General features: G+C 40.9%; 1 protein-coding gene across 1 annotated transcript; it reads right to left on the bottom strand.

The window, feature by feature from the left end:
- Positions 1-11: 11 nt before the first annotated feature.
- Positions 12-14,958, bottom strand: trim54 (tripartite motif containing 54). Its single transcript, XM_061929582.2, has 9 exons — positions 14,592-14,958; positions 14,252-14,430; positions 9,363-9,543; positions 8,665-8,760; positions 6,322-6,555; positions 6,226-6,248; positions 6,031-6,155; positions 2,116-2,183; positions 12-1,879 (listed from the first exon to the last, which is right to left on the bottom strand). Exons 1-8 carry the CDS (start codon positions 14,808-14,810, stop codon positions 2,131-2,133), a joined length of 1,110 nt encoding a protein of 369 aa, XP_061785566.1. The 5' UTR covers positions 14,811-14,958; the 3' UTR covers positions 12-1,879; positions 2,116-2,130.
- Positions 14,959-15,308: the final 350 nt, after the last annotated feature.

Raw genomic sequence — 15,308 nt, 5'->3', positions numbered from 1 at the left:
TTCGGATCTTCAAACAGGACGTTTACAGACTGGGAGGTTGTGTTTAAATGCCATCCATCACTTTGTCTTTCTGTCCAACATTTATATTTTCTAATAAAACAAGTTTAAATCTTTGCACTTGAGTCACTGCAACTTTAAGAATATGAATACAAATATATCTTATGTCAACACAAAACATGTTTCCATCTTTAAAACAACACATACTGATATCGTACAAGAAATAAATGTTCTGTGAACGTATCGTCTCCTGAGACTTTCCAGAGCGTGATGAGGCCAAAGGACCTTGACAGGTGAAAAAAGTGACTTGGTAGAGTGGGACAATGTGGACCACGTTCCCTTGCTGCCTGCAGGGAAGTGAGCAAAGGGGGCACTTGGAGGGTGTGCAGGGATGGCATAGCTCGGTTGGTTGAGCGGCCGTGCCAGCAACTTGATGGTTCTGGGTTCGATCCCCACTTCTGCCATCCTAGTCACTGCTGTTGTGTCCTTGGGCAAGACACTTCACCCACCTGCTCCCAGTGCCACCCACACTGGTTTAAAGGGGTTTCACTATGTAAAGCGCTTTGAGTCCCTAGAGAAAAGAGCTATATAAATACACTTCACAGGGACCTCAGAGAAATCTGGTAGAGTTGAGTCCATTTTATGGATTTTAAAGACAATGTGGTTTGAATTTAAACGATTGCAAACCAAATATTACAACATTTTCACATGAAACTAATCTGGCTGTGAACACGCTCTACTGTATGAACATATTTTGTTGTTAATTACACAAATTATATTTATATGAAGGGTTATCAGAGTTACGCACCTCTTCCAAAGTTTGACATGTCATTGTAGCGACTAGGGATGTCCGATAATGGCTTTTTGCCGATATTCCGATATTGTCCAACTCTTTAATTACCGATACCGATATCAACCGATACCGATATCAACCGATATATACAGTCGTGGAATTAACACATTATTATGCCTAATTTGGACAACCAGGTATGGTGAAGATAAGGTCCTTTTTAAAAAAATTCATAAAATAAAATAAGATAAATAAATTAAAAACATTTTTTTGAATAAAAAAGAGAGTAAAACAATATAAAAACAGTTACATAGAATCTAGTAATTAATGACAATGAGTAAAATTAACTGTTAAAGGTTAGTACTATTAGTGGACCAGCAGCACGCACAATCATGTGTGCTTACAGACTGTATCCATTGCAGACTATATTGATATATATTGATATATAATGTAGGAACCAGAATATTAACAACAGAAAGAAACAACCCTTTTGTGTGAATGAGTGTAAATGGGGGAGGGAGGTTTTTTGGGTTGGTGCACTAATTGTAAGTGTATCTTATGTTTTTTATGTTGATTTAATAAAAATTAAAAAAAACGATACCGATAATTTCCGATATTACATTTTAACGCATTTATCGACTGATATTATCGGACATCTCTAGTAGCGACTATATTTTTCAAAATTTCCATTAATTTATCTCCGGTCCCCTAAGTCGTCTGTTTCAACATTTCTTTCTTATTGCAGCCGCTCAACGGATCAATATGATTTGCGTATTAATAAGGGGGCATGGCCTGGGCTGGCCAGCCAGGCATTTACATCTGCAGTCATTTCCAGGTTCAATGTGATGTAACAAAGAAATGTGCTTAGATTTGTGCGTGCGCATGCACACTTTAATACATCTGTGTATGATTATTGTGTATGATGTTTTTTGGATTGAACGTACGTCTATTTTTAGTAGGACATCCATGCAACTCTTAATACATGACGTCCCTGATGAGGTGCAGGGACCTTGTAGATTACTGTGACTTATAGTGGAGTAAATGGAACTCAATGTGGCGCAGGGACCATGTGGATCTCATTGGGAGAAGTCCCTAAAAGAAAAGAATGTTGTTAGTAAGTAAAGCCAGTGTTTGTCTTTTGGAGGCGGCCATTTGTCATTATTGTTATTGTTTGCTGAGTCAACTGTTCCCGTGTGGGCGAGGGGAATCCATCAGCTTTTAAAAAACAACATTTTCACGCTTCATTCGACTCAGCTGCAACAAGTGTTTGTCTGTTAACAGACAACTTGTGCCGAGAGGACACTTAAAGAAAGGTGTTGCGCACGGACCTGTGTTGATGGCGTTCAGTCCAGTTCTGAGTCGTCCTCTAGGTCGTCTTCACCTTCGCCCGCTGCAGCTGAAAAGACAAGTAGGTCTCATTTACAAGGAATGGAAATAGAAATAATCTGTTCCAAGGTCAAACTGTGGCCATCCTAAAACCTGACCGCGCCATTAATAAAAAAAATAAGTCACATTTGAACCCTCATACAAGTGTAAAATAGGTTTGGCACTGTGCAATAAGATTAAAATAAAGTAGAATTCAGTGGTGTGACGTCAGGGCCAGCAAGAACTTCTCTGCTGGCCTAACATAACCAGAAATCATGATCATAATTAAAGGTACAATTATTTTTTAATTTACTTTCCCTAAATTTCTAAAAGTATTCATATTCTCTTCATGTCATATTATGCTCCTTCCAGTGCTGTTGTTTTTAGAGGCCTTCAGAATCAACAATGCAGGTGTCCGTCCACTGTAAGTGATCGGGGACATACAGGTGATAGACAGTTGTGATAGCCAATCAGATCACGAGTTGTTGTCAGTAAGGCCTTCTAGCTGGCCAAAGGTTGAACGTGACATTTACACGTCCTGTGATTGGATACTCATCGGGGCCGTTAGTGGATGAATTTGAGAACACAGAGTTGATAGACAGTTGCGATAGCCAATCAGATCACAAGTTGTTGACAGTAGCCTATCTAGGTAGCCTGATGTTAACGAGACTGTGATTAGATACTCACTTGTCATTCCAAAGTGAGTATCCAATCACAAGTTTCAATTCAGCAGGAAGCAGGAAGTGTTGTGCCGTAGCCAGACCCGGATAGCAAAGAGGGAGAACAAAACGTTGATTAGGTAGCAGATATATTGTAGCATCCCGGAAGAGTTGGTGCTGCAGGGAATTCTGGGAAATTTGTTCTGTAGTGTTTATGTTGTGTTGCGGTGCAAATATTCTCCCAAAATGGGTTTGTCATTGTTGTTTAGTGGTTTCACTATATGGCACATGTTTATGGCAGTGTTGGCGCTGTTCATAAAGCCACCCTTAGTGTGACATGTATGCACTGCAAAAAGTCAGTGTTCAAAAACAAGAAAAAAAAATTACAAAAATTAGAGGTATTTTATTTGAACTAAGAAAAAATATCTGCCAATAGAACAAGAAAATTTGGCATGTCAAGACTTTCCAAAACAAGTAAAATTAGCTATAACCTCAATGAACCCAAAAATACCTTAAAATAAGTATATTATCACTAATAACAAGTGTACTACTATATGAGTACGTATTTTCTATTGTTTCATTGAAAATAAATCAACAAAGTCCATTTGGCTGTCATCTGTTTTAATATGAGACACAATTGTGTCAAAGTCATGATTTTTTTTCATGCTTGAAATAAGAAATGATTACTTTAAAAAAGTAGTTTTATACTTGTGAGTGTAGATGGCACAGCGTTACAACAGTTCATATTCTAGCTTCAAGCATGTTTTACTCAATATAGGTCATGAAATCTCAGCAACAAGCTGTAATATCTTACTGAGATAATTTAGGACCAAAACCCTTAAAACAAGTAAAACACTCTAACATAAAATCTGCTTAGTGAGAAGAATTATCTTATCTGACAGAAAATAAGCAAATATCACCCTTATTTGAGATATTTAATCTTACTGAAATTTCTGTTTTTGCAGTGTGGTTGTTGACTAAGTATGCCCTTCTTTCACGTGTGTTCATAATTAAAAGGATCATTAAAAAAAGGCAATGGTTGGACGGAGTGAAATCGTTTCTTGACATCTTCAACTAAAAACATTATTAACCCATCAAACGCTACAATGTTTTTGCAAGGCAGTTTCCGAGAAGGATGTTTAAAGAAAAACTATAACTTGTGAGACGATGTCGGCCAACCCCAGTGGTTCTGGCGATGAAATGGGGAAATGCCCGCCATTTCTACTCAAATCAGCCGACGAAAAGGGGTGCAACTGGCTTATACGGATATTTTATTTTTTCACTTTTAATGTTTTTTGCAATTTAAATTCTGACAGTACCACATAAGATATGTTGTAATTGCTGATGTGTTTTAATAGATTTTTAAATGCACCAGAAAATAACCCGTTTATTACACTGTTGATGTGTTTCAATGGTCAGTAGGGCGTAAATGTTTTTCTGTATAGTATTTCTCCAGCAATGGTCATGTGGTGACATCAATTATGGTATTTTGAGAGGTAATAATTGAAGTCGGACATCACTGAAGGCCTAGGTGGGAAACGCACGGCCCGCTGCTGGTAGAACTCCACATGGAGTAATGCGGTGTTTTGTACAAACCCTGTTTCCATATGAGTTGGGAAATTGTGTTAGATGTAAATATAAACGGAATACAATGATTTGCAAATCCTTTTCAACCCATATTCAATTGAATGCACTACAAGGACAACATATTTGATGTTCAAACTCATAAACTTTTTTTTTTTTTTGCAAATAATAATGAACTTAGAATTTCGTGGCTGCAACACGTGCCAAAGTAGTTGGGAAAGGGCATGTTCACCACTGTGTTACATGGCCTTTCCTTTTAACAACACTCAGTAAACGTTTGGGAACTGAGGAGACACATTTTTTAAGATTCTCAGGTGGAATTCTTTCCCATTCTTGCTTGATGTACAGCTTAAGTTGTTCAACAGTCCGGGGGTCTCCGTTGTGGTATTTTAGGCTTCATAATGTGCCACACATTTTCAATGGGAGACAGGTCTGGACTACAGGCAGGCCAGTCTAGTACCCGCACTCTTTTACTATGAAGCCACGTTGATGTAACACATGGCTTGGCATTGTCTTGCTGAAATAAGCAGGGGCGTCCATGGTAACGTTGCTTGGATGGCAACATATATTGCTCCAAAACCTGTATGTACCTTTCAGCATTAATGGTGCCTTCACAGATGTGTAAGTGACCCATGTCTTGGGCACTAATACACCCCCATACCATCACAGATGCTGGCTTTTCAACTTTGCGCCTATAACAATCCGGATGGTTCTTTTCTTCTTTGGTCCGGACAATTTGAAATGTGGACTCGTCAGACCACAGAACACTTTTCCACTTTGTATCAGTCCATCTTAGATGAGCTCAGGCCCAGCGAAGCCGACGGCGTTTCTGGGTGTTGTTGATAAACGGTTTTTGCCTTGCATAGGAGAGTTTTAACTTGCACTTACAGATGTAGCGACCAACTGTAGTTACTGACAGTGGGTTTCTGAAGTGTTCCTGAGCCCATGTGGTGATATCCTTTACACACCGATGTCGCTTGTTGATGCAGTACAGCTTGAGGGATCGAAGGTCACAGGCTTAGCTGCTTACGTGCAGTGATTTCTCCAGATTCTCTGAACCCTTTGATGATATTACGGACCGTAGATGGTGAAATCCCTAAATACCTTGCAATAGCTGGTTGAGAAAGGTTTTTCTTAAACTGTTCAACAATTTGCTCACGCATTTGTTGACAAAGTGGTGACCCTCGCCCCATCCTTGTTTGTGAATGACTGAACATTTCATGGAATCTACTTTTATACCCAATCATGGCACCCACCTGTTCCCAATTAACCTGCACACCTGTGGGATGTTCCAAATAAGTGTTTGATGAGCATTCCTCAACTTTATCAGTATTTATTGCCACCTTTCCCAACTTCTTTGTCACGTGTTGCTGGCATCAAATTCTAAAGTTAATGATTATTTGCGAACATTTTTTTTTTTATCAGTTTGAACATCAAGTATGTTGTCTTTGTAGCATATTCAATTGAATATGGGTTGAAAAGGATTTGCATATCATTGTATTCCGTTTATATTTACATCTAACACAATTTCCCAACTCATATGGAAACGGGGTTTGTAAGTTTTGTTCGCCAGGACACTTTGGTTGAACTCTGAATTGTACCACTTCAGAAGTGTGTGTATTTAAGTGTACAAACTGTGGCAGAAGTCGATGCTGGTCAACATATCAACGATGTCGTCGACGTCGATGACAAAATGGCTCATGTTGTCGTAGTCGAGTTGCGGACGCAGGTCGTTGGCGACTCGTGTGGACGCGGACATCCTGATGAAAAAGGGACACTTTATTTAACCCGCTGGACAAACTGTGTTACTGCAACTTGTACACAACTTACTTGTCCAGTATGACAGCAGCATTCTGAGTACACAGACAGATACTTATTTCGTCATTGAACTATCCATGTTGATCCTTATGACAGCATGTGACTGACCTGGATGAAGAGCGCCATGTGCGGCTCTTCTGCGGCCTGGACGGCCGACTCCACCAGCGTCACGGATGCCTCCAGCCGCTCGCCGTGCTGCCGTACGAGCGCTCGCACCTGCTGCAGCTTTTCGTCCTGCTCCCTGGTGATCAGACGCACCAGCTCCTGTTTCCGCTCGTCCAAGATGGCCGTCAGCGTCTCCAACTGGCTGGCAACCTGCTCGCGCCGGTGGCAAGCGTTCTCCTGAAAACGGGAAACCACATGGACTTGGTGGAGCGTAAACGTGCAAAGTGATCCAGTAGTATTTAGGGCAGGCGTGTCAAACTGGTTTTCATTGAGGGCCACATCGCAGTTATGGTTGCCCTCAGAGGGGTGAGTAATATATGAATATAAATATAATACATTAACAATATTTTTTTTTTTACATAAGCTATAAAAAGTAGAAGCATTCTTAATCTTAAAACTAATTTGTATCTCCAAGGTTTCTCATTATATCCCATTGGGTTGAGTTTTTTCTCCCCGTTGTGGCTTTTTACAAGCCACAACGAGGATGTCGTTGTCATACTTGCCAACCTTGAGACCTCCGATTTCGGGAGGAGGGGGGCTGGGGGCGTGGCTGGGGGCGTGGTCGGGGGTGGGACAGGGGCATTGTTGGGGGTGGGGGGCGTGGTTCGGGCGTGGTTAAGAGGGGAGGAGTATATTTATAGCTAGAATTCACCAAGTCAAGTATTTCATATATATATATATATATATATATATATATATATATATATATATATATATATATATATATATATCTACATCCTGAAAATATGCAAACAAAACTGTGTTTAGATCATTGATACTTCAAACTTGCATAAATAAATCTTAAGGAATATAACATAACTTGGCTTCTGAGAGCTTCAAAATGTAATGAATAAAATGCTAAAGTTGTTGATAAACAAGCAACTATTTAAATAATTAAATATGGTCATTTTAAATGAATTATTATGATCATTTAAAATTTATTATTTAAAATATGTTTATTTTAATGTATAATTCTATGGCTGGATGTAATAAGGAGTCAGAAAAAATACAAATAAAAATACAATTAATTTTGATGTTTTTAGCAAAATATAGTAAAAATGTATTTAGTTTTTTTTTTTTAAATTAATAAATATATTTATTTTTAGGTAAGATAAACATAATAATACAATTTATCTCTAGTCTGGATGATTTAGTTCTTGTCACCCTGTTGTCCTCCCGTCTCTTCCCCAAGGATGGCTCCATGAGCTGGGCAAACGCCTGGAGATGCCCTACGTCAACAACACGGTCGAAGATCTTCTCCATCTGCACCATGCTCATCGGCTCATATGGAATAATGTGATTGGGCAGGCACGCTGTTTATATCGTGGGAAAGCGGACGTGAAAAAAGGCTGTCTTTACTCAGGTCCGCATGGAGCTGGAGGGGGCGTGGCCTCCAGCTCCGGCTGAAAATCGGGAGATTTTCGGGAGAATATTTGTCCCGGGAGGTTTTCGGGAGAGGTGCTGAATTTCGGGAGTTTCCCGGAAAATTCGGGAGGGTTGGCAAGTATGGTCGTTGTGGCTCGTGCAGCCCTTTGAGACACTTGTGATATAGGGCTATATAAATAAACCTTGATTGACTGAAAACAAATATTTAAATTTCACTTTAAAAACTGGCAGCTCAGTCACTAAAATTTTACAGTAAAAGCAGGGTTGTTTTTTTTACAGCATATAAAAAAATTGAATAAATAGAATGGATTGTAGCTGAGATAGGCTCCAGCGCCCCCCGCGACCCCAAAGGGAATAAGCGGTAGGAAATGGATGGATGGATGGAATGGAGAAACAATACCACTGTTTTTAGCGGTAAAATTCAAGCAACAGAGCTGCCAGTTTGTTTGTTTTTTTACTGTAAAATCTTGTTTTAATTTTTTGTTTTGTTTGTTTTTTTAATGTTTTAGTGTCTTTCTGACAGTCGGAATTTAACCGTAAAATCCATTGTCAATTTTATAGTCTACAATTTGAGCCATAATCTGTTTTGAAATCATAAATCTAGCAGATATTTAAGTACAGTATTTATATTTATTTAACAATAAATATTTTTGGAATACATGATAATATAATATTTAGATTTTGATAATATTGAATTTTAAATGATATGCAATTGTATGCACTAAATGATTTTTAATGTCAAAAGGGAAAGAACAAATATATTTAGTAAGAAAAGATTAAGCATTTTATGAACGGGTATTATTTCCAGGCTTTCGCGGGCCACATAAAATAATGTGGCGGGACAGTTTTGGCCCCCGGGCCTTGAGTTTGGCACCTGTGATTTAGGGTGTGCTTTGTTACCTGGATGGCGTTGCATACTTCCTCCATGTGCGTGATGGCAGCCTGGATGTGGTCGTTATTGGCAACCAGGCCGGCGATGCTGTCACTGAGTTCAGTCTGCGAACATGAGGCAAACAACAACCTGCAACAGCTGTCCTTGTTCACACCTAGCAGACAAATGACGCCCCCTAGAGGATAATTCACACTGCATCAAGTTGTGCCGCTTCATCTCCATTTCAGATGAGTCAATCAGAGTGAGACATAGCGGCCAAATGTCGCCGCCGCCATCTGCCGACTGTTTTTGTCTTGGACTGACTAAATGTTTGTGACTTCATCCTCGCTGGCCTTCACACTTTTGTGTCTGTGCGTTTGCCGCACATTCACATTCAGGTTTGTCATCTTCGTCCACTTCTGTTGTGATGCGGCGTCCCTCAGGGTTCTCTCCTTGAACCCATGCGGTTCTCACAAGCGTGTGTGTTTAGCAGGGATGTAGCGGCACGCAGGGGTGCAGCACGTGGAGAGAAAGTTAGTTTGGAATTAAGCAGTTTGGTTAGTTCGGGAACTTTTCCATGCGTATAAAGAGAATGCGTAGTTTTCAGGTGGCTACACTGATAGAAGACAATTATTTCTTCCTCGTCAACGTTCATTCTGCATCTTTTTATTGTCGCCCCCTTCTGGCTGGGCCGCACGAGCACAGGGGAGTAATATTGTTGCCTTACCTTGAGCCGCAGGTAGACGCTGCTGAGCGGCGCCACGTCGCACTCTTTGTGCCGGCCGAACACTTTGCACATGGAGCAGGTGGGCGTCTGGCAGGACAGGCAGTAGATGTTGATCTTCTCGTCTTCGTGCTCGTCACATGTCAGCTGCTGCTGTTGCGTCTCAGGCTTGACTACAACTGTCCTGCCGGGACAGGAAGTCAATGTGAACTTGTGTTGCTCTACGTTGACGTGAGGTTCCATGTGGAGGAAAAAACTCAAGTACAAATGTTGCAGACCTCAGTTTCCTTTTACACTTTTAGAACAGCTAACAATGTTAAATGTGACTCAAAACATTTAATAAAGCTTTTGTGGTTGTTTCACTTTCTGTTCTCTCCTGTGAGTAAAAAAAAAGTGCTTTTTGCCATTAAACAGTTGTTGGCTGGTCAGCTTCTTAATTGGTGACAAACTTAGACGTCACAAAGCCACAACATGAAGAGATTTGTTTGGCCGACATAACACTTTGTTGTTTATTTGTCATCTTGCAGGCAGGAAGGTGTCACTATATGGCAACCATGTTTTTTTCCTCCTCTCTCTCTCAACAACATTACTGACTCATCTTCTATTTTTATAAGCCACTCTTGTCTACTCTTCATCCTTTCATTTACCAATCCACATACAGTTGTGGTCAAAAGTTGACATACACTTGTAAAGAATATAATGTCATGGCTGTCTTGAGTTTCCAATAATTTCTACAACTCTTATTTTTTTGTGATAGTGATTGGAGCACATACTTGTTGATCACAGAAAACATTCATGAAGTTTGGTTCTTTTAGGAATCTATTATGGGTCTACTGAAAATGTGACCAAATCTGCTGGGTCAAAAGTACACATACAGCAATGTTAATATTTGGTTACATGTCCCTTGGCAAGTTTCACTGCAATAAGGTGCTTTTGGTAGCCATCCACAAGCTTCTGGTTGAATTTTTGACCACTCCTCTTGACAAAATTGGTGTAGTTCAGCTAAATTTGTTGGTTTTCTGACATGGACTTGTTTCTTCAGCATTGTCCACACGTTTATTAAGTCAGGACTTTGGGAAGGCCATTCTAAAACTTTAATTCTCGCCTGATTTAGCCATTCCTTTACCACTTTTGACGTGTGTTTGGGGTCATTGTCCTGTTGGAACACCCAACTGCGCCCAAGACCCAACCTCCGGGCTGATGATTTTAGGTTGTCCTGAAGAATTTGGAGGTCATCCTCCTTTGTCATTGTCCCATTTACTCTCCTTAAAGCACCAGTTCCATTGGCAGCAAAACAGGCTCAAAGCATAATACTACCACAACCATGCCTAGTGCCAAGCATGGAGGTAGGCATAGGACAATGTGTTACGCCTTCGAGGCATTGTGATGCCGGAGGTCGTCTTTTCAAGATGCAGAGGGATGTCAGGAAGCGGCTTGCAGGTGAGAATAAATGATTTATTCTGATTGCAGAACAAAATGCTGCGCGGTGCACCACGGCACGGAAAACAAGAGGGTAGCAAAGATGCTAATATCAAAAATGTAAACTATGAGCGAAACTAGGAGCGTAACTTGTTGCGTAGGAGCAAACAAAACCAACAGACCGAGTGAGGTCAGCGCGTGAACTAAATAGCCCTCTGATTAGTGCCCCGGCAACAGGTGCGCGTCCGGAACACTAACCAGAGGCAGGTGACGATAATCTGCCGTCATGGCAACAGAAACAAACTCAAGAGGTGATGAAAACACAAGTGACTTGAAAACAATAACAAAAATATGATCCGGGTAGCGGATCATAACACAATGACCCCTAACACACGGCAAAAGTGGTAAAGGAATGGCTAAATCTGGCTAGAATTAAGGTTTTAGAATGGTCCTCCCAAAGTCCTGACTTAAATGTGTGGACAATGCTGAAGAAACAAGTCCATGTCAGAAAACCAACAAATTTAGCTGAACTGCACCAATTTTGTCAAGAGGAGTGGTCAAAAATTCAACCAGAAGCTTGCCAGAAGTTTGTGGATGGCTATCAAAAGCGCCTTATTGCAGTGAAACTTGCCAAGGGACATGTAACCAAATATTAACATTACACTATGTATACTTTTGACCCAGCAGATTTGGTCACATTTTCAGTAGATCCATAATAAATTCATACAAGAACCAAACTTCATGAATGTTTTTTGTGACCAACAAATATGTACTCCAATCACTCTATCACAAAAAAAATAAGAGTTGTAGAAATGATTGGAAACTCAAGACAGCCATGACATTATGTTCTTTACAAGTGTATGTAAACTTTTGACCACGACTGTACCCACTCAACTATACCTATCAAGACCAGGGGTGCTCAAACGTTTTGCCTCCAAAGTGAAATCGTGCCAGACAGCGACAGCAACACCATGAGTGAGGACTTTAGCCCAAAGTCACCATACTTGAGTGTTTGATAGATGGCAACTAGTTAGCCTTGCAGACATGCCATCAATGATTGTGTGAGCTTGAAAGACAGCAGTTTGCATATGTATATGAAGCCACCCATTGGCAGGCCACATGAAACAACTCAGTGGGCCAAATATGTCCCCGGGGCCCCCCTTTGAGCACCCCTGATCTTGACTGACCTATCTCCCGCCTTAACCACCTCCCTTATCTATCTGTATACCTATCTATAAACCACTTTACAAATCTATATTACAAATATTGTGAGAATAAAATTAATTCATTATTTAGGTGATACATATTTTTTAAATTCCATTTAATGTGCTTTGTCACATATAACACCAAGCATATTTAATGCACAAAATGTTTCAAAATGCATCCTGTGATTTGCCCGTGTGGAAAAAGCAGAAAAAGGTCAGCTCTTATTGGACGTGATCCTTAGATGGTGTGCGTGTCCTTTGAGTAGGCGTTTGTGATAATAAGATGATTATAAGGACATTTTCAACTATTTGTCATCAGAAACAATCACTACTATAACGAAGGGGGCCCGGGACTCCTCCAGCAGCCAACTCTCTGACTCACTAAACGTCTACTTGGCCATGAAAGTGACAAATGTGTGTGTGTGTGTGTGTGTGTGTGTGTGTGTGTGTGTGTGTGTGTGTGTGTGTGTGTGCACGTGTGTTCTTGTATTTCTACCCTTCTTGAGACATCAACAAGGAAAGTACCTTCCATATGAGGACCGGTGAACAAGTTAGGACATAAATCATGGTCCCAATACAGAAAAGCATTGCATCTAATAGAGAATGTCTCATTTGCACCCCTGGTGGTGAAATCTACCAAAATTAGTGTGGTTCCAAAAAGGAGGGATTTTTCAAATTGACTGTGTGTCAGTTTTAAAAGTGCTCCCCCTCTGGCCAACATATGTAATAACAAGTGTGTGTAAGGAATTGAAATGTGCCCCCTTTGGCCAAAACTAATTTAAAAAATAAAAATGTATATAGGGACATATTGTAATAACTTGAAGTAAATAATGAAGATTAAAAACCAATTACAAACAAAACATAATTAACAAAAAGCTTACCTTTTTTTTATATTTGCATAGTATGTATATATTATTAATGTTGTATAAACAAATCTTTATATATCTAGAAAGGGTGGTCCTAAAGAGGTAGGCGTTTTTCGGAGGTCTCAAGAAGGTAACAAATACAAGATGTGTGTGTGTGTGTCATACTTGCCAACCCTCCCGGATTTTCCGGGAGACTCCCGAAATTCAGCGCCTCTCCCGAAAACCCCTCGGGACAGATTTTCTCCCGAAAATCTCCCGAAATTCAGGCGGAGCTGGAGGCCACGCCCCCTCCAGCTCCATGCGGACCTGAGTCCGCTTTCCCACAATATAAAGAATGTCTACAGTAAAGCAGTCCGTCTGCCGTAAACAGCAATGTTGTGACACTCTTAAACAGGACAATACTGCCATCTAGTGCATTTGATGAAAGCACTTTTGTGCGTGCCACACAGCAATGCATAATCAGAGAGGGTGTTCAGCATGGTTAGAAAGATAGTGACAGAGAATAGAACAAGGATGGACAATTCAACCCTTAACTCAAAAATGAGTAGATGAGTGTTATGTGTGTGTATATGTGTAAAAAAATGAACACTGAAATTCAAGTATTTCTTTTATTTATTTATATATATATATATATATATATATATATATATATATATATATATATATATATATATATATATATATATATATATATATATATATATATATGTAGCTAGAATTCACTGAAAGTCAATTATTTCTTATATATATATATATATATATATATATATATATATATATATATATATACAGTATATATATTACTCCGGCTTCCTCCCACTTCCAAAGACATGCACCTGGGGATAAGTTGATTGGCAACACTAAATTGGCCCTAGTGTGTGAATGTGAGTGTGAATGTTGTCTGTCTATCTGTGTTGGCCCTGCGATGAGGTGGCGACTTGTCCAGGGTGTACCCCGCCTTCCGCCCGATTGTAGCTGAGATAGGCTCCAGCGCCCCCCGCGACCCCGACGGGAATAAGCGGTAGAAAATGGATGGATATTTATATCCATCTATCCATCCATCCATTTACTACGGCTTATTCCCTTCGGGGTCGCGGGGATATATATATATATATATATATGAAATACTTGACTTGGTGAATTCTAGCTGTAAACATACTCCTCCCCTCTTAACCACGCCCCCAACCACGCCCCCGCCCCAACCACGCCCCCCGCCCCAACCACGCCCCCCGCCCCAACCAACAACAACCATGTGGACTTTTTCTGATGAAGCAAGCAGCAATATGTGAAGATATGAAAAAAATCCGAACATTATCTTGGTGTATTGAAGATTTGTTGTAAAATGTTAAGTTGTTGTTTATTATTGTTCAGTGTAATTGCCAAGTTGTGTACTTGTCGTTACCGTGAGGCCTCCTGATGTCTGTACATGTCGATGATGTTCTCTACCAGCAGGTTCCTCTGCAGGCCGTACACGCCGTGGCGGTCCAGGACCACCTCGTGACGACACGACGGGCATCGGAAGCGACTCCCGCTGGTGGCCACGCTGGACGAGCTGCGCGACTGCCACGCAGGGTTGGACGACTGTTTGCACAACAACACAGAGCAAACACGTCAAAACAAAGATGGTTGACTTCTGAGATCTCATTTCAAACAAAGTGACTTCATCTGTTCCAGGGTCAAACTGTGGCCACCATAGAAGCTCGCAGGTGTAAATAGTTGATCTTAGCAAGGGTGTCACTGGCCTGGAAGATGTCGTTGGCACATTTTCTGCAGAGGTTGTGCTGGCAGGGCAGGATGACCACCGGCTTGGAGAACATCTCCAGGCAGACGGGACACATCAGCTGCTTCTCCAAGTTCTCCATGGTCGCTCCGCCGCTGCCGCCTCCGCCTCCGCCGGCAGAAGCCCCACGACCTCCCTGATTGCGACCCGGACTACCAACTGTCTGAAGGGCAAAGTTCATCACCTCCTGGGGTCAAGGATGAAAAGCAGAGAAGGTTCTGAAAGCTTAGAATTTTACTCTTTGCTGTAAAATTCCATGTCAGTCGAGTCCAAAGGGTTTCTTGAAGATTTTTGTCCAGCTGTCCATCCCTTTTTTACCTCTGCGCCATCGCTCTGTGTAAAGACTCCCGCCCAAGACCCAAAGTCCCTGTCCCGCCCTGACTGGGGCTATTCTTAGCTGCTACGTTTGTTCTGGCTTCAATTACTGCCTCAACAGAATTCCACCAGCAGACCACTGGAAAATCCAGGCGTGGCAGAGGGTCCCTCTTTGCTTCAGTGTTTTTATTTTGTCCCAAACGTTTGGGAGTTAAAAGGGGACATGGTGTTGTTGATTTGGGAATGTTGCTAACGCGATGCAACTGGTGGCAACCATGTTTCAAGCACTGTAACATGCTGCTTGTTATCTGGAGGCCAACACGGTGAACTACTGGTTTCTGTGCAATACTAAGGTCAAGTATTT

This window comes from Nerophis lumbriciformis, linkage group LG34 (assembly GCF_033978685.3).
Source record: "Nerophis lumbriciformis linkage group LG34, RoL_Nlum_v2.1, whole genome shotgun sequence".
In the NCBI taxonomy this organism is placed as follows: domain Eukaryota; kingdom Metazoa; phylum Chordata; class Actinopteri; order Syngnathiformes; family Syngnathidae; genus Nerophis; species Nerophis lumbriciformis.
Note: the sequence above shows the minus strand (reverse complement) of the source record. Positions and strands in the feature narration are given on the sequence as shown.